Source organism: Colias philodice, chromosome 2 (genome assembly GCF_061535455.1).
Source record: "Colias philodice isolate Cphi_HAF_F1 chromosome 2, ilColPhil1 Martin Lab GWU primary, whole genome shotgun sequence".
Classification (NCBI taxonomy): domain Eukaryota; kingdom Metazoa; phylum Arthropoda; class Insecta; order Lepidoptera; family Pieridae; genus Colias; species Colias philodice.
This window is the reverse complement of record NC_143087.1, coordinates 1,071,870-1,096,677: the sequence shown is the minus strand read 5'-3', so window position 1 is coordinate 1,096,677 and position 24,808 is coordinate 1,071,870. Positions and strand designations below refer to the sequence as shown.

Below are 24,808 nucleotides of genomic sequence, written 5' to 3'. Positions count from 1 at the left end.
GTAAATTGGTTCCAGGCAAATAGGGAATCAGTCAGTCAGTCAGTCTTATTGACTGGCTAACCGTTATAGCCCCAATGAATGATGTGTCTGTAGCGAAAACATTTCGCTTGCGTAATTCAGAGCGAGGAGTCGCTACAAAGACACATTTCTATCGAATTCTCGACCTCTTGTATTTCGTTAACCATCATGTAGCTCTACTTTGGCCAAAATGTGGTGTGGCGATCGATTTAACGCCGAGCCGGGTTCATCCACGCTTGTAGATCACCCGCAACACTCACCTTGGGCAGAGTGTGTTGCGGCGCGCGGTCGAGCGCGGAGGCCATGAGGCTGGCGGCCGTGGCGGCCAGGCGCCGGGCCCGCGCGCGGTACATGCCCACCACGCGGATGCCCAGCCGGTTGCACGGGTTCATCCACGCGTTTATGGCTGGGGATGCTGTACTGAGCAGGTTCCAGTCGAGTCTAGGGATTTATGTGAAAAAACCAATGCAGAACTCTCTTCGAATAGAATAGAATAGAAAACACTTTATTGTACAATGCACACAAAAACAAAATTTACAGAAACAATATGTAACTTAAAATAAATGTACAATTTGGCGGCCTTATCGCTTAAAAGCGATTTCTTCCAGGCAACCTTGGGATATTGGAAAAATAAATCAGTAAAATCAGTCTCTTAGGTGGGACACAAGTTCTCTTATTGTGGGAGCACTTAATACTTATAATGTGTAATAAGCTACGGCAAATTCTAATCTTGTTTATATTTGTATTGTTATTGTGTTTTTTACTGAAATAAATAATTTTTTCATTTTCATTTTTCAAAAATTTTCTAAATCGGTGCCAGATGTATTATTACTTTGTCACATAAAAAATGCAATATAAACGCATAAAATGCATCCCGTTCACACGTGAGGAATAATATGCGATCCGTACGAACGTGACGCATTTTTTTACGCAGGAGCGACAGAGTTACACCATATCAAAATTTAGTAACACTGAAACATATTCAATGTTGGAATTTAAGTTAATAAATAAAAATTATCTTATTTTCCTGATAGTGAAGTTTCATTTAAGTTTTTAACTGAAAGACTTACCGAGTGTAATCAATCTTTTTAGTAATCGGCGTGCGCGGCGGTGCTGCGAAGTTAAACCAAACCACTTTCAGATCTATCGAGCACGAAGTCGTATTCCCGTTGTCTTTAGCCGGTACTAGGGTAGTGCAGCTGTCGTTCGAAGGTTCGTCAGGCCCTGGAGTCGTTGGCTCTGGTGGGGGAGGAACTGGCGGAGGTTGGGAACTGCTCAAATTCGGTGTACTCGGCTTAGAACTCGACTCCCGTTTCTTGAACAGATCCTCGAAGCCGGAAGTTCGTATGCCTTTCTTTTCTTTCTCTGGCTTTATCTCTTCTGCTGATTTAACCGATTCCCGGCAGCTCTCGTTGTCAGCGACTACGGGTTTCTTCTCCTCGTTTGGTTTGTGTGACGTAGAGTGGTTGGACACCTTCACCGAGACACCTTCGAGGCCACATTCGAACATGATATAGCCAATTGAATTTTCTTTTTGACCCTCCGTAGCACCACTCTAGAGTATAAATATTTTAAGTAGTATAACACACATAATATAATATACCTGTCGATTATAAGATAAAGAATATCACTTACCACAGATTCACATCCTCTAGCATTAGAATCGATTCTTACGAATTTAAATGCAACTTTAGAATGTTGGCATGGAATACCCGTTATTGTCGCGTCTTTTAACTGAGATGATTCGTTACGAATTCGTCGCAGCTGGCCATGTACTTTACCTACAAAAAGAATATTTATTACATTTGTTTCATAACAAAATAGTCGCATTTATATTGTAAGAAGTTTACGTACCGACTGTCAATGTAACATTGGTGTCTTCACATTGTTGTTGTGAACTTTCAATAAAGACTGGTTCTCCTTTTTCTGGCCCTCGTTTTCGCCCTGAAGCCTGAGATATTAATGCTCTCGGTCCCTTCATTATACCAAAAGATTTCTTACTTCCAAGAGTTCGTAATGTAGGTCTATAGTACAACTGGATTGATTCTAACGTCTTTCTTGAGCTAACATACTTGGCCACAATATTTTCCATTGATACACCAAACAGTGACACGCATGTGAGATCTTGTATGTTGTCCAAAGCAGAAAAAGATATCATATCCTCAACGACAGATGACTGAATGAAAATAATATTTACTTTAGGTACAGTCATTGTAGCTTGGATTTGGGTGTAAATTGTTTCTTCATAAATATTTGATTGAGGAATGATGGCCAGTTTGCATTTATCGTCTTTATCTATAATGATACTGGATTCGTTTCGAGCTTGCATTTGCGGCAACCAATTTAGTACATGTTGTTTTTGCTTCAAAACGTTTGACGATTCCACAGACGAAATGCATAAGAGTCTCAAATGATTGATAACAGTGATCGGATGTACATTGGCTAGTACGGGTGTAATAGATTCAACGAATTTTTGAGTGCTTTCTAATACGAGAGGAGTAAGCATAATATCAATTTCACCACGAAGCCTTATGAATAAGCCATTTTTGGTATCACTTGTAGTAGTTAATGTTGATGTTGTGCTTTTCTCAGTATTGGTTTCTTGATTATCTTGTAGATTTTGTTGTAAATCCCACCAAGCTAATGGGTATGGATGAGTTTTGATTTGGGAATTAAAATTAGGTGGTAAGTTCGCGTATGTGCCGTGTAAACTTTGATTGTTCTGTGTACTCTTTGAGATCAGTTTTAAAACGTTCACTTTTCCAAACGCTTCAAAGTTTGGTAGATATTTCTGGCCCACGTAAACTAGCGTACCATCCTCTGCTCTTCTAAAAAGTGGAAGTGTGAATAAATCATTTCCAGTAGGCAAAGAACATGTAGACCAATTACCGCATTTATACTGGGGTAAATTATGCATGTAACTTGACATAAGTAGTGGGGAGTCTACTATAGGTTTATTCGTCTGCATATGCAAATTGACTAAAGTCATGTCTTCTTGAGAGGAAATCGCAGATATGAATGAAGTTGAAGATACCGAACCGCTTTCAGAATCTGGTTGCACTCCACTTATATTGCTTATATTATCAGGTCCATCCCTAACTTCGGACCTCGGAATAGATGCAGTCCACTTTTCATTGCTAATATCATTAATGGCATATGCGTGTTTGTCTCTGGGATTACTATGGCGACTGCCGAAGGAATGCTTCAAGCTAGACGAACGACTGGGAAACATGTCCTCGTCGGCAGAGAAGAATGCTTCTGACTGATTCTCGCTCGTTATAGACATAGTTCTTTGAACTTGATGTGGCGTCACTTCTTCGTGTGGATGTTGGGAATTCAAAGAATAGTGAGATTCTGACACAGCCACACTTCTTGGAGGTACTTTAGGCACTGCAAATGGTTCATTATCAACTTGAATATGTCGCCTGCCTGTAATATTCGGACTGTCCTTTACTATCCCACAGCTCAAAGCTAGCTTCGAATCTGAAACGCTACTCTCCATTTGAGGTACATTTAAAATTGTTTTGTTTAGTTTTGAATCACTATCAATTTTCGAACTACCCAAGGGGGCTGTGGAATCTACCAAGCGAGCGTACGGAACGTCACTCTTTGTGCTCGACACCAATATGTTATTGCTTGCTTTATTCACACTTGTATAGGAAAATCGCCTCGTCAAACTTCTTCTGTCCGTTGCTTGCGGTGATTTGTTCAGATTTTGTGGCAATGGCGAAGGTATGAGTGTTGAAACGTTAGTAGGTTGCAAGCAAACATTCAGGCTATTATAGGGTGGGGTGTGGAACACCAGCTGGCCAGGATGTAACAAGCTTTGTCCATAGCCATATTCTCCGGGCGATGTTTCTATAACATTAAACATGGCTATATTGACACCCTCTTGAATGTCAGTTGGGCACGGTTTGAAAAAGTTTGCACCATTTCTATTTGAACCAAAAAAGGCACATCCGCCGTTACAGCCGCATTGCGAACCTTTACCTTCATTTGGCCAGAGAAACCATAACCTTTTGAATTTATCATCATGTGTTTTCAAGAATTTCTGTTGTACGAGGTGAACATTTTTGGGGCTTTGTGGTAGCGATGACGCTGCTTCAATCAATACCGGACCCAAGGCAACAGATCCAACACCAACCCAATTTTCACTCTCTGGCAGTTTAGTCTGTGGTGGTACATTGTTACTTGTTCCACTACCATTTGAATTGTGGTAGCTGTTTGTTTGCATATTTGTTTGTGTGAAAAGAGCAAGTTTAATGTTAGGCAATAGAGCGGTAATACCAGTTCCGCAGCCAGATCCGTGTAGATTGCAAAATGAGAGTCGTATGGGAGATATCCAAGACTGGAGTGTAGTATTGGAATCTGCGATGTACAAATCAACGAGGTCGATAGCTACTCGTATCATTCGGTATTTTATCTCGTTTGCTGTGGGACACCTGTATTTCAATGCAATGTCTGTTTCGGGACATAAAGCCTTATTTAAACCGTGGTGACATTGTTTAACGGAATTTGGTGGAATTAATTCATTTTCGTTGTCACAAATTAGTAATAGGAATGTTTCTAACGACGAAACGACTTGGTATAGCTGAGGTAGTGTCATTCGTCCAGTCAACTGACCTAATTGCAACTCCATCATCCAGGCATATTCGACAGTTTCCTCTTCAACGGAGCGGTTGGTGTCACTGAAAAATCCATTGCCTCTTAATTGAAACGATGAAAGCATTAAATGTCCTTGTTGAAGCACACTCGAATTAGTGCTTCCGTTGACGACTGGTCGTGACATATTATTTGCCGATATGAGTATCGAAGGGCTCAAAAGAAGTTGAAGTTTTGTTTCTCTAAATCTTTTATCCATTTCAAACCCAAATCTTTCAATTAAAATAACTGGACAGGTAGGTTCGTTTTCACTACAATTTTTTACCATATGAGCTTGAATGTCATGGATTATGATAGAAACGCTTACATCGAGCGGTCTACATTTACGCGGATCGAATGGACCTTTACTTGAATCTGTCGAATCATCCATTGAAATTTCAGAATGTTGATTAATACTGCTTCTGTCATTTAGTTTTGTGGTGTTTTCACTGGCCCAATAATATGTTCCTGTTGTGGGCGCTTTTTGCATATCTGTAAATGTTTGATCTTCACCAAAAATATTTTCCAACAAGTTCATGAAACTTGTGATGATGGTTCCATATGCCAGAAGAACTGATGGACCCACTTCAAGCTCTACGCTTACTTTGTCGGGTGGAAGTGTTGTTCTGTCAAAGTTATTGCCATCTATGCCCCAATTCATTTGCGGTTGTTTTCGCATTCTAGGTATCCTCATGGGAGATAGTAAAATTTCTTCCTTCTCAGGCGTTGTTATATCTGCTTGAGGTTCTGGTCCAAGTGGTGGGATAGGGTGGTAATTGTACCGAACACTCAAAGCGACTATCGGAACAGACCAACAATCAACCCATCCTTGTGATTTAACACATTTTCTTCGCCATTTTGATGCCCTTAATCTGCTCGGCACTAATTTCATGTTCTTGTCAATTGATAAAAGCAGTAATCTTGAAGTATTGACTTCGGGCAAGTATAAACTCATATCCACTGCTTCTCCTTGTACCCAGATCTTAAGTGGAATTACATCAGGTAGGAAATCAACGAATGGTAAATCGAAAGAGACATCTAAGAGATCGCCACAAAAAGCGACGTGATTATTTTCTTGATTCGTCGAGCTGCAGTCAATCCAGTTGTACTGATTACTAACTGTGACAACTTCACATTCTTTAAGCAGTAATGATATTTTCCATGTGTATGGCACAAAGTGCAGAATATCTGGGCGCGCTTTACTGGCCCAGTCATTGGTGAGATCTTGGAAAAAATCTATATGTGTGTACACAAAATGGGCAGTTGCTTTACATCCAGTAAGGGAAAGTTGCCAACACTGGTGGTGGTTCCAAACTAGTGGATAGTGACATTTTACAGTATATTCAAGAGTTTCGCTCTCAGCTAAGCTTCTATATTGAAGACTCGTTGTTGCTTCCAAGTGTAGCAATTGACCCGTAATTTTCGTTGTATAGCCATCTTGAAGAACAATCCACGGCAATGTCACCTCTAAGTATGACCCAGCACCAACATTGATATGAACTGCATTTGTCTCTTTGTTTTTGGTAAACAAAATATCGATTGTGGCTTCGTTGAGTGTTGATAGGCGAATGTCGAAAGACTGCATTTGTCTTCTATCGCCGGGTTTTGGCTGTGGAGTGACTTCTAAGCTTTTATAATTCGGTGGGAAAAAGAATTTGAATAGATGGTCTCTCTGCCGATCAGCCCATGGGCCGTAGCTAAAGTCGGTTCCTTTACCGCATTTGATATCGACACCCCATATAGGCGGAGCGGACTCCACAATATCACCATTAGCTAATTGGAGCAAAACTGGTTCTTCAGGAACTAGACCTGGTTCGTCCATATAGAAATAGACTTCGATGTAGTTTGAGCTCATCACAACAAAACCTTCTCCCATGTAACGTGGGGGTTCATCAACCATTGCTGTGTAATTGGGACTAGGGGCTAAAATAACTTTACAATTTTCAGCTTTAACTTTTACGAAATGCATGAGATGATCCAAGCTGGATGCAGGTGGTTTGGTACTGTACATTAGATGAGCTTCTTCCACACTGATAGATAATGTTGTGGGAACTAAGCGATTGCCGAAAACCACTCGGCCTGCGCAAACATCGATTTTAATGACTGGGATGAGATCTCGCCAAGTTCTAGCCATTGCAGCCTCCGATCTGACGGTATCCTGAGCGCGTCTTCTCTTTTCATTTGCATCATTCATAGCTTTGTCTTGGTCAGTCGAGTCATCGTCATGTGGCTGTTTTATAACGGGATCTAAGCCGAAAATTTTTTCAAGTTCGTGATAAAGTTCGCACCGATTGTAGAAGTGTAATTCAAAACCATTTAACATTATCGACAGGCGAGTATCAGAATGTGACAAATCTGTGAACAAAAATATTGCATTCATAACAAATGTATGTACAGGAAAGTTGCTGATCAGCTCCTTCTGTCCTGCCAGAGCACATCTTTAGGTCTCCACCGGGAATCAAACTCGTTAACTACTGTACCGGGGACAAAGTCCAAACATCAAAATAATATGAGTAACTTATTTATTTTAATAATACTTTTGTAAGCAGTAGTAAAACATTATTTTGAAAATAATGACACAGGAAAAACATTTTGTTTAAAACGATATAAAGATTAAAATCTCACCTTCAGAAACATCTTTAGGTACATATGATCGCCACCATCTAAATATTAGGTAACCATCTTGAATTCTTAGAGTGTAGTCGTAATTAATATACACAATATCACGGAACATTATTTTTCCAGAGAGAGCATTAAGAGTAAAGGAACCTGAAATGAAATAACAGAACTAATGACTAATGCGTAAACAATACTATAATGAAATATGTATAAAATAGAATCTAATATATTATTGTATTCCATGTTGATCACAAGATAGATTGCTAAAGACATTTACTCTCATAAGTTTTTGACCTTGATGAGATAATCTGCCCCAAAATAAAAATAAAAAGTTGTTTTGCATATTATAAATAAATAAATAAAAATATCTTTATTTGCTCAAATGTGTCAAGTTATTACTATAAGGAAAGTACAGCACATTCGCCAGTTATACTGGCATGCAAACATAATTTCACAGCTCCGCATAATCAGAAAAAAAATGTATATTATATAAACATTAATTATTATAGTTTAGTTATTATTATATGTATGTTACTATGTAATTTTTATAATCCAAAAAGTCCCTTACATTATAAAAATTTTTGCTTAATAGCCACATATAAAGTTTTGTCTTAAACTGTTTTGCGTTATAAACACAATATTCATTAATTTATTTTAAAACATGAGCCTCAAATCCTATGGCTTCCCTCTTCATTTTGATATTGATTATAGAAATAATTCAGTGCAGTATTTAAGCATATCAATGATTTATTGAGATTCTTATATAAATATGAAAATTTAAAATAATTTGCACTGTTTCAAAGGCTAGCAATAAAGGCTATGGAATTATCCATTCTAATATTTTTTTATTTAAGTAGTATTTTCTTTCAATATTATATGAATAACACCAATTCAATAAAAGTATTTACTTAAAACAAAAGTCAAGCAAAAAGCAAAACATCAAGAAATTTTCATAAATACCTAACAAAAAATAATGTAGATATTTAATAAACAAATACACAAAAACATAATTTCTGCCCAAGATCATAATTAAACTTATGACCTTTTTTTCTACATAAGAGTATATTCACAATGATTTTAACGAATTGTTAAATTATCTCTAATACTCATTTACTCACCTTTATCCTTGACATTGATTTTTATATTCTAGACACACTTGATTTCACAAATTAAGACTAATTTGAAAAAAAAACTTACCAATCTTGAAATTTTCGTCTTGAAAGTAAAATCTATTGATCAACCTCGTTAATATGAATCCCAGAACTCGGCTATTGTAGTAAGTTATATAGACTATCCATAGTATACTCGATATTAGGGAAACGATCAAAAGGGCAAAGTTCCTATCCATGGTAATCTTGCCGAAATCTATCGTTGCATTCCATCTTTCTGCTACCGGATCGAATGACCCGGTAAAGTTCTCCCTATAAACATGAAAAGCATTACATTCAATACAATAACAAGCCCTTTGTGTGTCACAAATTTGATAAACATCGTTCATAAAAACGCAATTATTTGAACTTACATGTTGATTGCGTTGCTTCACTAATTTGTTTTCATTTTAAAACACTATACGAAATAAACACAGATTTGATAGAGGGAAACATTTCTCTTCACATGAATATTTACTTCGCTAATTTATTTTTCGTTTATGATTACTTCCCATCGTTCCCCATCGGCCATCATAATTCTTACTTTTGACAAATGACAAGTTAGTTGAAATTGACATTTAGCCTATCATCTTGACATTTAAATAGACGCATTCAATAATTTATTATTTGCTCGGGATTTAAAATGAAATAAATTTCTATTGATTTTTTAAGAATATAGATTTTAATGTACTTGTAAGACCTACAAATAAAATTAATTCATATTTTATTATTATTAATATGAATTATTAAACTTTATATTTTTCATGTATGTTCCGTTCACAAACTAACAAAAAAGCGCGCGAAATATCGTTGGCCGTTGCTTTTCAAATTAATAAAAATTAAAAAGATGAAGAAGGTGCAATTTTATATAGCTACGTAATTTATTATAATATGTAGCTGTCTAATTGGTAATCTGTATGAATTGATTAATCTTTTATTTATTAATGGCATCTATTATTGTTTGCCTAGCAACAAAAACAAATTCATGTAATCTGTGTATGTAATTTTAAATTGAGTAATTATTATGAAGTAATGTACTTTTTTATTTCACAAAGAGCTACATATTTGTTAAGATTTGTTAGTGCTATTAATATAATAATTATTCTATAGAGTTTAAGAAGAGCCTAAGTAATACAGTGTATCATGGTGGAGGGTAGTCTTGGAGATACTGATAGTGAAGGAAATCTGGAATTAAAACCCAAGCCAAGGTAAAAAAATAATAATTGTGCATAAGATTTTATTGATTTTCATAAATACGTTACAAATAAAAATCTTTTTTATATTTTGTATACATATTCCGAAATTTTAATATCTGCTATCGTGTTTCTAGATGGGCAATACCTCAACGCTTAGATTTCATGACTTTCGTTGGCCACGAAGTATTTGCAGTGGCGCATGATGTAAACATTATATTTTTTAACTTCAAAACGCAAACAGAGTTCGTGTATGTAGCGAACAGTCAAGAGAAAGGTGATGGAGTGGATGTTATTGCAGGTAACTGGTAATATATTATATTTATTTTCAGTAGGTACACAAGTATTTTCGATTTCGAAAGATACGAATTGTTTTTTTTATGTTTTAAATAGTTACCTATTCCAAAGAATTCTCTCCATTCCCGGAGAAAAAGCTACTTTTTTTTATGTTAGCAGAGCATTCAGGTTTCCGAATATGAATTCCTTATCAGAAAATCGAACGTGTGTGCTCGGCCTTAGAAATGTTAAGCTATTGCATAGCTTCGATCGCGTGCGTTGAGCGCGGGGACCGAATCCAGAAATTCCGTAACAAAAAAACCTCACGCTCCCCACTCCGACGGGCGCGGAGGTGTGGCTTGAAGGCATAGCATGCAATAGCTTTACTGCGACAGTCCCCGAGTGCCATACGTCTTTTTTTAAATTTTCTTTATTTACAGGACATAGATCAAATATATTTGCGTTTGCTGAAAAGGTGAAAAACCCTCGGATGTTCATAGTTCAATATCCGTCATTTCATATATTAGCAGAGCTAAAAGGTAGGCAAAACTATTGGGTTAGTACTTTGAATTTGGCGTCGCGTTGCTCGCATCATTGCATACTCCTATTTATAATGTTCCTATAATATCTATCCTTTTGCTGTTTCATTATTATTATCAGTCAAAAAGTTTGTCAATGGAAAACCATCCAAACCCAATAATTTGTAGCTTGAATAGGATCAAAATAAAAACACTTATAGATATTTGTGTAAAATTTATTCCAATTCAATTGCTCATCACTAAAAAAGACCTCAACACAGATACAGACGTAAACCGCTACAAGGGTCTGTGCATGATGGAGTGCGACCTGGTGGCCGGCTTCAGCGGCTTCCCCAACTACATCCTCACGGTGTGGAGCTGGCGGACCCACCAGCGGCTGATCAACGTACCCACGGGGGTGGTGAGGCGGCAGCAGATCTATATGTCAGTTTTTTTGGCTTGAGTTTTTATTTCGTAAAAATGAAAAAAAAATACTCCTGTTTGAACTTTATTGTCATCAAAATAATTTGTAATATAAAAATGAATCGCAAAATGTGTTGGTAAGCGCATAACTCGAGAACGGTTGAACCGATTTCGATAATTCTTTTTTTATTATATTCCTTGAAGTACGAGGATGGTTCTTATGTAGAGAAAACGTAAATATGTACCACGGGCGAAGCCGGGGCGGACCGCTAGTTTGTAATATTTATCAAAAGATTATGTTATACAGTTACTCTATTAATTAAACCTTCAGGAGTTCATATTCTTAGGAAAACCTTAGTTCGAAATCGTTCGTTCGTTTAGTATCGAATATCGAACATTATTAAACCAATTATTATTTTTTTAATTCCTAATTCTGATAATCAGAAAACACTCCAATAATAACAGATAATAATTAAAATGCTATCCCCATCAATCATTGCCGTAATAAACCAGACTGAACCAGATTCATAATGGCCTATTAAAATGTCGTAAAAAAAATGTCCGAGCTTTATTGTATAAATATAAAACATTCATTGAATTTAACACCTTCTTTCGTGGCAGAAGTCCATTGTATCCCTAGTTATAAAACTCTGCCTAATATCAGCGTAGATAGAGTTTACTTCGGAAATTTTTTGTGCATTATTGTGAGTCTAGTTTACACAACTACGCTCACAATCATGCACAAAAATTTTCCTATAAACTCACAATCAATCATCGGCAAATTTAAGTTATCAATTGCCCCCAGGGCGAGTCGATCACACATGCTCCTCTGCGAATGCTGGGGGGAGGGTCTCACAGTATGGGAGGTAGCACAGTGCTACAAGCGCTGTTTAGTGATGCGACGCAGTAAGCCACAGAGCACCGGCTGGGAAGTGGCTGAACCGCCACTAGTTGGTGTCTGTTGGAGCACCGAGGGGCAACTGTACGCTATCGATGAGAGGGCCAATTTGTATAGCGTGAGTTTGGGGTAGATTTGTGTGGGTATTTCATTTATGAATTTTTGAGGGTAGTTATTTCTTTTTCTATAGAGGTTTGAGGGTATATTTGCATTAAAGATTTTTGAAGGTAAACTACAATAAATGTGTAATTACACTGTGAAACAAAATTTCATTGTATTGTAATTGTATACAGCTGCATGAAAATAAACTTTAAGTATTATGTAATTTGACATCATATTTTAGCTGCTATCTGACGGTATCGCGATGGTCACAAACCTGGATTGGTCTGGTGACCTTAAAGGATCAAGAAAACCTTGCATGTGCACTTTTGGCCATGGAATTCTTATGTATGGACCTGATAAACATCTTCGGGTAAGTTTTCTTCATCAAAAGATAAAAAAATACATGTATGTGTAAATAAAAAATGAGCGTGCAGTTAAGCCATATGGCTTATGTTGAGCGGAACATAAGTGATGTAGGCGGTGTCGTCTCCATATGTATATCTCAATGATAGGAATTAATATTTTATAGTACTTGAAGAAAACCGACCAGCACTGGCACATCACCTGGCAGTACACGCCGATCGATACAATAGCGCGACTGGTATCGAACGCAAGCGCAGACCTCGCGGTCATGTGGACGGAGAGGGGCTTCGTGTTCAAACTCGTGGAGGACGGGGATAGCGTTGATGTTAAGCTGTTTTGTTTTAAGCAGAGGTTTGCATTGGTAGCTATTTATTGGAAAAATGAATGTATCTTGCTGAATCAGATTTGCTGGGCCATGGTAGTCACCTTACATTGACTCAAGACAAAATTTAGAAACATCCCACTTTTTCTCCTTGTAATATGTTCCCTAATAAAGGTAAATTTAATAAACAAACTTTAAAAAAACACCTCCAAGATTGGCATCGCTGCTCATCCTGAAATAAATGATTTCAGATATATAATAAAAATTCAGCTCATAGCGCCTGATTACAATCATATCGCCACCATGAATAAGGATGGCGTACTCTGCATTTATGAGGTGTTCACTGGAAAACTCGTAAGTTACAGGTCTTATATTAATAAATGTTGAAAATATATTATATTCATTAAATGAAACTAAAAATGTTATTCAATTACGACACAAGTTAAATAGTTTGTATATGAAAAATGGTTAAGAAGGCCATCTTTACTTAAAATTACGTAATAAATCGTTAATTTTTTATTCCTCAGTTTACTGTCAGTCATGATCATAAAGATGTGAGATTATAAGTAAAGCACATAGTTCTCATTTTAAAAGTAGGTGAAATGCAATTTCTGCATAAATTATTTGATGAATGTTTTTTTTATATAAGTTAACATATTTGAACAACAAGTATACATATATTTGAACTCCACCCCACCTAACGTTTAATAGAGATGTTATCCAAATATTGAATAACGGATAAAATTATATTTTTTTTTCTACGTAGTTTTACTTTTTACCAGTTCCAAATACGCAGTTAAACCTCTACAAACAATACTTGCTCTAGGTCCTAGTAAAATACGTGGAAGGCAACGACATATCTTTCCAAGCGAGTCCCGTGGACCCACTGCTCATTATTTTTGGTGAAGTGGCCAACAACTACGGTATGGCCCTATACCAGTTCCTTCCACCAGACCTTCGGAAGGTCGGCAGCGTGTGTCTGACGCACCAGATTGTGTCCAGGGTTGTGTTCTCGCCGGGGGGAAGGGAATTGGTGGCAGCAGCTATGTCAGCTGGCCATATATTCATTTATAAGGTGATTTGCGGCTTTGTGTTGTTTCGAGTTATCATATCATCCACATAAGAACTTGTTCTTTCTTTGCTTCTCGATTGCAAAGAAAGTCTTCTGTTTTTCTTGTTAAATATTTATGAAGTGATAATATATCATCAACATCGGTTTTTTTTCGCTATTTAGAGATAGTCGTCTACATTCGTTTTAAATAGTGTTGATACGTGATGAGTATGTGATTGAATCCATTATTAAGATCGAACCGATTACAAATCGTTTTATGTTTTCTTCTACAAGGTGATATACAGCCTTTTAAATGATTACACATTCCCTATTGATCATAAAAATTATATTCCTTCAGTTATCTGAAGATTACAAACTAACCCTTGTCCGTTATACGGAACTGGGTCGAGGTTTGGCGGACTGTTTCCTCATGCAAGTTGGAGAGGCGATGCGGGCGTTCAGCCTAGTGCTATTCTCTGATAAATATCCAATTGGTAAGAAATTTTAATTTTTTTACTAGTCGCTTTTTCTACACCAAAAAAATGTTTTGAATTCTACAAGTAGGCAGGTATTATCTTTTCCACCAACATGAGTTTCCTATGATTTTCAGCCAAGACTTCTAAATCTGCACTTTTACGGCATAATATGGGCCCTTGAAATTCTGGCTTCTTCAATATCTTTCAATCAATTCAATCTGTTTGACAAAGTATGCTCGATAATTTATTACAAGAATAATTTTTCTTCAATGTTGAAATTACCACACTTATCTTAACTTTTTAATTGAAATAAATTATTATTTTAATTAAAATACCTTTTTAGGTGAGAGAATTATTTGCATAAACGCAGACTCAGGTAAGGACAACAAGTTCGCCGGTAAAATGGCCGGCCCGTACTCGCGCCTATTACCACTGAGCGGGAAGGACATGGCTATAGCCATACCGCATTTGTCTACGAAGGCTCATGTGCTGAAACTATCGGGGGATGTAAGTTATGTTATTAATTTATTAAATTTATAAGGATTGTAAACCGTGATTAAAAAAAATGCTATGATGCTTATTGATTTTCTATCAAAAAGTGGTAGGAGATGAAAATCCAGTAGGTACCTACTTGTGGAAAAAGATTGTGATTTTATTGTTCATAGTAGTGTACTTATCGTTATTTTGAAAAAAAATTGTAGAAAGGAGTGACGGTATCTGTGAAAATGGCACCTATAATAGAAACTGGTCATGAGCTCAAATATTACGATGGGTTCTTTAACTCGGGAGCTCTTCTGACCTTTGGATATGACGGTACTATTGTCATGCGACAGGCACATGGACCGCAAGAATATGGTATGCATTCTAGTCGTTCAATCTACAATAATAACTTAGCAGAACTTCTCTCTTAAATTATCTTTAAAAAATATATACAATTGTAAATCTAGTTCATGACAATGTTAAAACTAAAAACAATAAAACCTTAAATATAAACAGCCCTTTTGCCTAATACAAACTAACCACGATCTTAACAATACGAGTAAGACAAACTTATGATATAAGACAAGACTAAAAAATCAATATACTCCAGAACTAAAACTAAGGGCCACCCACCGCTACGAGAGCGGCATAGGCGAGGCGCTTATAGACGCGCACAACACACACATAGCGTATCTTCCTGGTAATAGCACTGTTGTAGTGCAGTACTTGCAATTTGCGTGTCTTGCGACTTGACTTATACCACTTATAACGAGACTTTCTAAATACAAACTTATCATACAAGACAAGACTAACACATCAATATACTCCCAGATTTAAAGCTATCAGCCACCCACCGCTACGAGAGCGGCATACGCGAGGCGCTCATAGACGCGCACAACACGCACATAGCGCACCTCGCGGGTAACGGCACTGTTGTAGTGCAGTACTTGCATGGCCTGCGACTTGACTTACAAACAGAGTTGCATCATGAACCACCGCCCTTGGAGATGTTTGAAGAAGCTAATAATACGATCACTATTATTGGGGAACGGGATAGTAAGTACCTTTCTTGATCTATCCGATTCAAATATGTATATTTTAACATTCAAAGTTGTGGCAATAATGTTATTTTTATAAAAAATTTAATAGCTTCTATTGATAAATTTGTTGCACTGCTTACAATACGACATTTTTTTTTATTCTCTATTAAATGATGTTATCAAAATATCATTTCTTTAAAATTAAAATAAAAGCAATTCTCTTCTGCAATAGAAAACTACCTCGATCTGCAAGAAGACAAAAAAGTTCGAGAAGAAGCGATGGATTACAAGAAACAGCGCGAGGAAGTCGTCAGGTCCTTCGAGTCGGTTCAGTCTCGAGTCGTAGCTTTATTAGAGGAAAATATAGCGGAGATACCATTACATCAGTTGTCGTTGTCAGAGTTCAACTTACATTTGGAGCATAAGAAGGAAAGGCTAAAACAGGTATTATGCGTTTGAGGGTAGTAGATAAAAATGTCTTACCTGAGAAGTAACATTCAGAATCAATCGACGTAAAACATAATTTAAATAACATGAATTTATTCAATATTTTAATCTTTATGATAAAAATATTTACTTTTAAAAACAATCAAAATCATTTCAAAGAGAAAACTGAAATAATTAAATATGTAATGTGCATAAAAATTACACATTCTAGGCAGAGAAAGAGCGCGAGCAAATCAGACTAGACACGGAAGCGCGTATCCAGGCACAAGATAAAGTGACCGCTTGGATTAAAGCCAACTGTTGGGACACTATGCTCACTCCGCGAGTTAAACTGTTCGCTATTTTTAGTCATTATCAGGTAAAAGACTTTGTTTAAAATATTTTTAATTTGAAAAAAATGTAAAGTTGTCATAGACTGTACTGTGTTGTGTTGAAAATGTTGTGTTTACAACAATTTTGTATAATATTATAGGTAGAAAACTACGCAGTACTACCAACACAGAGAGACAATTGGCCAGAACTGCAACAGATCGAAGCACTCAGAGGAGTGGAAATGGAGAACGATACTGATTTGTTTCGACCTTGGGAAGAATTTGTGGAAAAACCAAGCGTTGAAGATGTTTCTATACCGTAATGATAATAGATAAATAATATCGGTCTCCTAATTTTTATTTATTAAGTTTCATCGTAGTTTATTTCTCTCAGGAAGTTTATTTCTCACATCCAGTATAACCAATATTTTTAAAGTGAAACTTTTATTACATCGTCTCAAACTTTTTGGTCTGTGTAGCGCATGTCGCGTGTATCGCGGCTGCCGAGTAGGTATACCTACTCGGCAGCCGACCGTCACGCGACATGCGCTACACAAAGCAGTGTTCGGAACCGTTCGAACAGTTTCACTTTTACCGTGGTTTCATAAAACCACACAACATTTTTTTTCCGTGTATGGTTAGTTTAATATGACTATTCTATGAATATCCTATGCTAAAATCTTTTTTCATTTATTTGAAACATATTCACACATTTAACAATTCTCCAGAGCCGGTCCCGAATCTGTGCTATCAATGAAATCCGCTCACAAAAGCATGGAGAGCCAAATGATAGCAGAAGCGCTTGTATCAGAGGAATCTCTAGAAGGTTCCCCATACGTGCTAGCGGGATCTAACGCACACCTATTTGTGGAAATACCCACATTCATGATACCGCAGACTGTGGCATTTAGCTTCCTGCAAATGAACTGGTTGCAGCATATCGTCAAGGTATGGTTGTTCTATCAATTATGATAGAATAGGTGTCATGGCTATTTGGTGATATCCGTAACGTAGTTCCAATTAAGGAATTAATGTGATGGTGGAAAAAGTAGGTGTAGAAACAAATTGTAATCCATACTGGATTCACAATAAAAAATAAAAATTAATTTAGTGAGTGATTATTGAAATACCCTCAATTTAAAATATTTTTGATAATGTTGCAGTTGAATGTGCAAAATATGCGATTGTGGTTCAACAAGCAATTCGATGATTTAATGAATCAGAAGAAACGTGAAGTTGGTCTCGTCGAAGAAAGGAATGCGAGACTGCGTTTTATTATAGATGGTAATAAACTTCGCAACATTCAAGAAGAACAACCCAAAGATTTAATAATAAATTTATGGATTATGAAAATAATATCAATATTTCAGAACTAAACAAGTTATCAGACCTCCGTGGTAGCTTTCATCATTTAACAATACTTATTCAAGACCCTGAATGGAAACAAGAAGAACAGCCACTTAAGTTAATAAAAGTCGAACCAGAAGAGGTGACTTTCATTTTATTTATCACTGAACTACGGTTTCACAGCTTCCTGACAGTTATGTTTAGCTTATCTGTCAGTTAAACGAAATAATATAAACTATTATATTTTGAAACTGGTACTTAATATTTATTAACTGTTTACAGTGCAGCATTGAACCTTACATAAGCCCAAGCCAAATAGTAATTCCACCTCCAGACCCTGGACCAAAGGATGATTTCCGTGAACGAGCTCTCATAGAAATGATGGATGGAGTTCTTGAAAAACTGTGGCATGAAGAGATAAAGAAACCTATTCCGATGCCGCAGTGTATGGTAAAATATTTATTCTTTCTTATCCTTAGGCGCGTTGAGAGTAAAATTTCAAGGTATCGTCATGGCAATACCGTCATGTCATGAGTAAGGCTATTATTTTGGTATCTTTGAATATTGCCAAAGAAGTTTCACTTGTGACACGTGAGCTCGGCACATACGCTCTTTGTTCTTCTGTTAATATAATCAATATCAATAAAGTAGTTATTATTTTTGAACTTATCTAACCTAACAAATGCTCACAGCTTGATAAAGACCCAGAACATTTCAATGAAGATGATCTCCGCCTTGTTTTCGATTACGAAGCAAAAGTCGCGTTTAGAAATGAAGAAAGGGAAAAGTATAGGAAGATGTTGCACGCTGAATACGCGAAGCTTTCACAAGTTCTGAATGAGGGAATTGTTAAATTTAATCAAAAGGTGAAAATTTGTATTGAAATAAAAAATATCTTATTCCTTTTTCAAATTAGTCTGATCTGAACTCAAAGAAAATTATTGAAACACATACGGATTGTAATTTATATTTTTGTACATAGGTTTCTTTACTTTTTATGCGAGTATCACGAAAGAAGACATGGGATTGTTCATAAAATACTATTTCAGGTAAAAGAGATGTGGTTGACAAAACTACGAGTCGATTCTGTTATTGGCCAAGAAAATCTTAATCTGATGCGACTACGGAGAATAAACTTAGACAGAACTGAAATGGCTGAAAAATTGGAAGACATAAGGTAATTGGTAAACAATGCAATTTACGCATTGACTACATGGCATACAGACTTTACGAAAGTTCTTTACGAAAAAAGACATATCAAATACATAGAAGAAAAGTAAAAAATTTTGAATAGGATAAAATCATAGAAACATTCGGCAATTCGAATGTTTGGGCTTGGCTTGTCCAGAGCTTGACACCTTTGAAAACTGCCCATAAATTGTCTTTTCAGAAATGACATAAGCAAAACAGAAGCAGAAGTGGAAGTGCTCCAACAAGAGTTGCACAAGATACAACAAGAGAGCGAGGACTGTCAAGCCACATACGAGAGTCTGTCGCAAAAAGATAGACATTTGGACAAGACGTTCAAAAATCACTTTGCCGATCTGTCGCCTATTATTGTCGACCAGTGTTATAAATTTTTCAAGTAAGAAATATTGGGTTGTGATTGATGTGTTTTCTATAGATGTGAAGTTTTAAGGCGATTAATAAATATTTAATTTATTGTCCTTTTCTTCTGAACTTTACTAACACTTCTTTCACATTATTTGTCAACTTTAAGTTCAGATTTACTATTCACAACTTATGCTTTTGAATTTATAGTTATGTACAATTTATAGTTTACAGCTTAAAGTTTCCAGTTTACACTTTATATTTTACATTGTACGGATAAAAGTTTATAGTAAAATATTACAGAAAGCGCCCCAAATGGCACCAGCGCGCGAGCATGACGCCAGCAGTGTTATACGAGCTTGCAGGTGCCGTGCTCAGCGGTGTTCGCCCGCCGCTACTGCATGTTGATTGTGGTGATTTCTTCAAAGGGTTAGATCGTCTGCTGTACCTTAAAATGGGTCAAAAGTGTTATATTTTTTTTTCATTTCCAGCAAAAATATTTAATTTGCACTTTTTGTGCGTGCCTTGTAAGTGCTTCAAGTGTTCTGTTATTCGAGTGATACGAAATAATATATAAATTAATTCATACTACATGTCTATAACAGATATAGCAAAGTTAACATTTTCTTTCTCTCTCTTTCTGAATAGTTGTTGAAAATACATGTTATACAAAATATGACAAGACTGATTAGTCTTCATAATCAAATTTATCATGCAGCGTGGAACAATTGGACCAAATCAGCAACATGCCACCCGTGATGGACGAAGGGCTGTGGGCTACCATGTGCAAGCTGCGCCGCGTCAAGATTGAGAATGAAATACGGGTAATGCTAAATTAGGTACTGTACGTACATTAACTGTACATAGACGTTATTCAGAAAAAAGAACTTATTTAGAATCTATCCAGTCTAATTTAATTTCTTTCACTATTTCCATTTCTACTCCTACTTCTTCTTCTTTTACTACTCCTACTTTTACATCGACTACTTCTACTGTTTCTTCTACTAATTCGAATTGCACGTCTACTACTACTTCTTCTTCATCGTGTACGTCTAACTCTACTTTTTTGTATCTATCTACTAAAATAACCCTATTCCTTGCTATATCTATTAGATGCGCGCAATATGCCAAGAGATGGGTTACGTAGAGAGCGCAAGTACAGCTTGGCGTGGAGCAGCACATGCGCGACGAGTCCGGCTCGCTCGACTAGCTGATACTGTGAAACACCATAGAGAGCAAGTGGAATTTGCTGCTAGGAATAAGACTCTGCAGGTAAGGGTATAGGTACACGAGTTGAAGTAGTTCTCTATAGGTAGCCAGGAACGAGGCACTGCAGGTCGTTTACACATTTGGTGGTAACCTGTAACCATCTCGTAGGTAGGAGAGGGTTGGAAGCCAATACAAAGGTGTAATATATACTGTAATGCAGTGGCTACTCTGCAACCATGGTGGACTGTATTGTCCATTTGGTCTGTATTGGGAGCTCTTACTTCAACACTGCATCCACTTTACTTCGATTATGAATATGAGGACATCTACCAAATAGCACCGTTACCTAAACAAACAAATATGATAGATAAGAACTGAAAATTCTATCAATCATGCATTACAGTGTAGATTTGCGTCAGATTCGTCTCCAGTTATAAGATAAAAACAAAATTGTCCAATACATAAACTAAATTACACACGATAAATACAGTTTATAGTGCTAATAAAATTATATTTTCCATTCTAGCTAGTTCTACCAGCGGGGCAAGTAGAAATAATAACAACTGGCCACATGGAAGACTTTGAAGACGCCACGCTCATTCTCCGTGAAGACATCGAACAAATCAATAATCTTATTTTGGTAAAAAAGTTGTCTTCTACCATGGCCAATTTTTTTTTATTAAAAATCAATTTCATAAAAAATACAAGATGAGCATATTGTTTTTCTATACATTTTGTATACCATGTATAAAATAATAATAATATATAATTTGATTTTGATTATCAGTTGCAAAGTTACCATTTATTTCTTTACTAGTGGCCCGCCCCGGCTTCGCCCGTGGTACATATTTCGCATTAAAAGGTAGCCTATGTCCTTTCTCGGGTATCAAAATATCTCCATACCAAATTTCTTGCAAATTGGTTCAGTAGTTTAGGCGTGATTGAGTAACAGACAGACAGACAGAGTTACTTTCGCATTTATAATATTAGTATGGATGTTTTTGGATTTTGCTCTTCAACGATATTCCCTCTATACCATATTTTATCATTCCCTCCTATTATCTCCTATTATATCCGAACTATTATAACAATCACTTAGCAAATTAACCTAACCAGAACCCAAAGCCAAAAATTAACAAATGACTCCCAAAATCCACAGAAAGTGGGTGACTGGAAGTTACGCATGATGCGCAAACAGATGGACTTCCGCAAGGGCATCCTCGCCAAGGAGTGGGAACACGCGCAGGTCGCCATGAAGCTGCGGCACATGCAGCAGGAGCTCTACTCCTACCAGCGCCTTAAGGTATACTGATTATAATAAATGGGAAGAAAAATAAATGGTAAAAGTAAGGAATGGAAAATGGAAGTTTAGCTATATTAAAGTCCATTCCACGGCCTCCGGGGAAAGGGCCGTAGGTTATGTCGGATTCCTACCGACCAAAACCCCACTGTATTCCGTCAAGCCGCATCAACGACGGGGCCAAGGGTATAGGTAGTATTCGTCCGTGACTCCCTCAGCAGCTAATCTGGTAGATTACCTAGAAAATTCGCTAGCGGAAAAAAGACGTAGTGGCAAAGTGGAAAAGTGTGCCTTAAAAGAGTTTAAGGAGGTAAACTCCCTGAAAAATGAAAAATAGGTTTAGTCAATTCTTCTGCACTAATACAGAAGTAAAGAACTTGGAGAACGCACTTTTTATACTCGGTATAGCTATAATGATACAGCATCGCACTTATAGAAATGTATCAGACGTTAGATGCAAATACGAAACTTGGAGCAGAAGCTGAACCAGTCCAGTGACTTTAGATATAGTGGTAAAATAAATGATTGATCAGGATAGAAGAAGTTGGTATTATTGGTGCGGAAATCGTTATACAGTATCGAATTTTTAGAATGTTGTAATTTTTAGTATTTGTGTACAGGTCCCAAAAGAACTGCAACTGTATCTGAAGAACAAGGAATTGGGCTACACAGACGAACAGGACTACCTTCGCATGGAGAAAGAGATGGAGGCGTCTAAAGTTTCCGTTAATAAAGTGCTTGCGCAACTTATACGGAGGGTGGAGGAACTTGAGGTATGAACTTTTCAGGGTAACAAATTTAGGGCTTGAAATTCGTTTGAGGGTAAAATCATAAATCACATAAAATTATTGCCAGATTGTACCCTCGTTTTTATTTAATGCAGTTTTCTTGCAAATACCAAATTTTACTTAGATAGATCAGTGTAGACTCAACTGTCATCTTTATCTCTTTCTCTACTTCTAACTTCGCTATTAATATTAGACAATAATATCACGTCCAATATTAAGTAGAGGTAGATGATACTTCCATAAAGGACCAAATAAATGTGACCAAATATAACGTTATAGCAAAATTCCTACAACTTATTAATTCTATAGATAAAAATCAACGCATTAGAGGCGCAAGCGCAAGACCTAGAGAAGCTGATCGTCAGCTTGAACGTGAAGGTGTCGGAGAAGCGACTGCACGAAGATCCGCTAGAACCGATCCGTATACGACGTATCTTTAAGAAACGGTAAGAATTTGTGATGAAAAATCAGAATCTTATCATGTAGATTGGTATTAAAATCTTGATGAACCGGACATATAGCAGTAAATATTAGTACCTACAGCACAAGAAACGACTTCTTTAAACTTCATTATTCATTATATATTATATCTTTAAACGTCATTATTTAACTTTTCGATATTCGCCAACCCATTTACAGAATTTGTTAAAAAATTGCGTGTCAACTTTTTTTTGATATTCGTCAACCCATTTTCAGAATGAAGAATAGAAATCATAGAAATGGCTTATAGCCATAAGGCCGCCCATTGTATATCTTTTATTGTGTTTTTTTTTTTCATTTTTGTATTTCCTTGATGTGTATACAATGAAGAATAAATAAATAAACCCATTTTCAGTATGCCTTAAAATTTGCCCCTCATTTTTTTCTCAGCATGGAAACCCTAGTAATGCGCAGTAAGCTGATCCGCGACGTGCAAGCGAACCACACCAACGTGGTGCTGCTGCAGACCCAGCTGGAACTGCTGCGGCTCAAGACCTTCCCCACGCTGGCCAGCTTCAGAACCCTGGAGTAGATGGAGGGGATTTACGACCAAGGGTTGGAGGATATGGGGAGGAAATAATGGCAGAAGTTTTGGAATAGATGGAGATGCTCTTATCAAAAGCAAATATGTTCGTATAAAATGAAAATGGAAGAATTCCGATCTCGCTAAAAGTAAATGTAGCCTAAAAAAAAGCGTGTGTGCACACGTGTCAGAAGTGAAACTTCTTTGTCAATATTCAAAGATACCAAAATCGTTGCCTTAAACCATGACGTGACGGTATTGCCTTGACACGAACTTGAAATTTTACTCTCAAATCGCTTAAAGAAGTTTCACTTCAATAAACTGTGTTCATGTGAATTTTGGAATTTATAGAGAGTGTGCGTTATCATTTTGAAACAAGAACTAAGTTTTCAAGAAAGTGTTTTAATTTAAGAATTGAATGTGTTTAATTTAATTTAAGTATTCTTAATTTTAATAAATATAAATTATTACGTTCGACGGTTGTTTTATTTTCCTTGTTGTAGGTACTTAATGCTTACTTAGAAATCATCATGAATAAGGTAAAATTAATATTACTATCTTACTTACGTACCTATTTAGTTTTGTATGGTTATGTGTTACAACTGTACACATATAATGGAGATTGGAGGCCCCATTTTTCTAGTCGGGCCACCAAACCATAGCCAATACTTATTTTATTGAGGACACTAGCTTCACCCCGCGGTTTCACCCGCACGCTTGAATGAGTTTTTCCTTTTAATCATAATGTTCCTTATAACAACAGCTATATGTTAGTGAAGGTCCCGTCAAATTCGGTTCAGCAGTTCCTGAGATTAGCCGGAACAAACAGACACACGGACAATAATTGTAAAAATTACTATTTTGGTATATTATGTAACTAATATTATTAGTTATGCATTTAGTAAAAATCGGTTATTTCAAAGACACTTCTATTTTATTATTGGTATAGATGTTTTTTTCGAAATTAAACTATACTATCTGCTTATACGTAGGTAATTACTTCTCAGCTCATGTGCTTAGGAAATTATAGTCAAAATAGTTCTTTATCCTCGCTTGGGATTATAAACTCAAATATTGTGTATAATGGTAATTATTAAAAATATGTAATGACGATTCCAAAGTGCTTCTAAAAGAAGTCTAATTGAATAAATAAATGTTTGAGTTTTAATGTGTCTAGGCCCCAGAGCAAGAGGAAGAAATAAAACCACATAAAACTATATATGTACCTAATTTTAAGGTTAGAAATAAAACAAATAAATGCGTTTAAAACATGTAATTCATAAA

The 24,808-nt window shown here is 36.4% G+C and overlaps 2 protein-coding genes across 4 annotated transcripts in view; one reads left to right on the top strand and one right to left on the bottom strand.

Moving 5' to 3' along the window:
• Positions 1–8,951, bottom strand: part of tweek (transmembrane protein KIAA1109 homolog tweek) — a 56,706-nt gene extending 47,755 nt beyond the window's left edge. The window contains exons 1-7 of the mRNA XM_089701871.1: positions 8,801–8,951; positions 8,476–8,699; positions 7,285–7,428; positions 1,873–7,014; positions 1,654–1,799; positions 1,089–1,573; positions 279–459 (exon numbers count right to left, since the gene is read on the bottom strand). Coding sequence (XP_089557997.1) covers positions 279–459; positions 1,089–1,573; positions 1,654–1,799; positions 1,873–7,014; positions 7,285–7,428; positions 8,476–8,699; positions 8,801–8,802 — 6,324 coding nt within the window. The 5' untranslated portion in view covers positions 8,803–8,951. The remainder of the gene's footprint in view (positions 1–278; positions 460–1,088; positions 1,574–1,653; positions 1,800–1,872; positions 7,015–7,284; positions 7,429–8,475; positions 8,700–8,800) is intronic.
• Positions 8,952–9,388: 437 nt separating this feature from the next.
• Positions 9,389–23,875, top strand: LOC149490150 (cilia- and flagella-associated protein 43). Of its 3 annotated transcripts, XM_089700988.1 has the most exons (32): positions 9,389–9,422; positions 9,537–9,634; positions 9,757–9,920; positions 10,336–10,434; positions 10,695–10,857; positions 11,642–11,852; positions 12,078–12,206; positions 12,366–12,550; positions 12,773–12,875; positions 13,348–13,596; positions 13,931–14,066; positions 14,392–14,555; positions 14,750–14,903; positions 15,360–15,584; positions 15,801–16,012; positions 16,227–16,373; positions 16,488–16,645; positions 17,055–17,274; positions 17,490–17,610; positions 17,697–17,815; positions 17,956–18,123; positions 18,366–18,539; positions 18,723–18,850; positions 19,064–19,258; positions 19,528–19,653; positions 19,943–20,048; positions 20,338–20,496; positions 20,960–21,073; positions 21,593–21,736; positions 22,354–22,506; positions 22,831–22,967; positions 23,392–23,875. In XM_089700988.1, the coding sequence occupies exons 2-32, from the start codon at positions 9,570–9,572 to the stop codon at positions 23,531–23,533; spliced, it is 4,770 nt and encodes a 1,589-aa protein (XP_089557114.1). In that variant the 5' UTR covers positions 9,389–9,422; positions 9,537–9,569; the 3' UTR covers positions 23,534–23,875. The 3 variants fall into 3 exon arrangements, with proteins under 3 accessions (XP_089557114.1, XP_089557123.1, XP_089557133.1); XM_089700997.1 differs by lacking the exon at positions 9,389–9,422 and having other exon boundaries at positions 9,426–9,634; XM_089701007.1 differs by lacking the exons at positions 9,389–9,422; positions 9,537–9,634; positions 9,757–9,920; positions 10,336–10,434; positions 10,695–10,857 and having other exon boundaries at positions 11,806–11,873.
• The last annotated feature ends 933 nt before the right edge of the window (positions 23,876–24,808 follow it).

Coding starts and splice junctions, on each gene's coding strand:
- LOC149490150 (XM_089700988.1), top strand. CDS start 9,570: ATGGTGGAGGGTAGTCTTGGAGATACTGATAGTGAAGGAAATCTGGAA. Junction 9,921..10,335: donor TGGAGTGGATGTTATTGCAG/GTAACTGGTAAT, acceptor CTTTATTTACAG/GACATAGATCAAATATATTT. Junction 14,067..14,391: donor CTCTGATAAATATCCAATTG/GTAAGAAATTTT, acceptor ATACCTTTTTAG/GTGAGAGAATTATTTGCATA.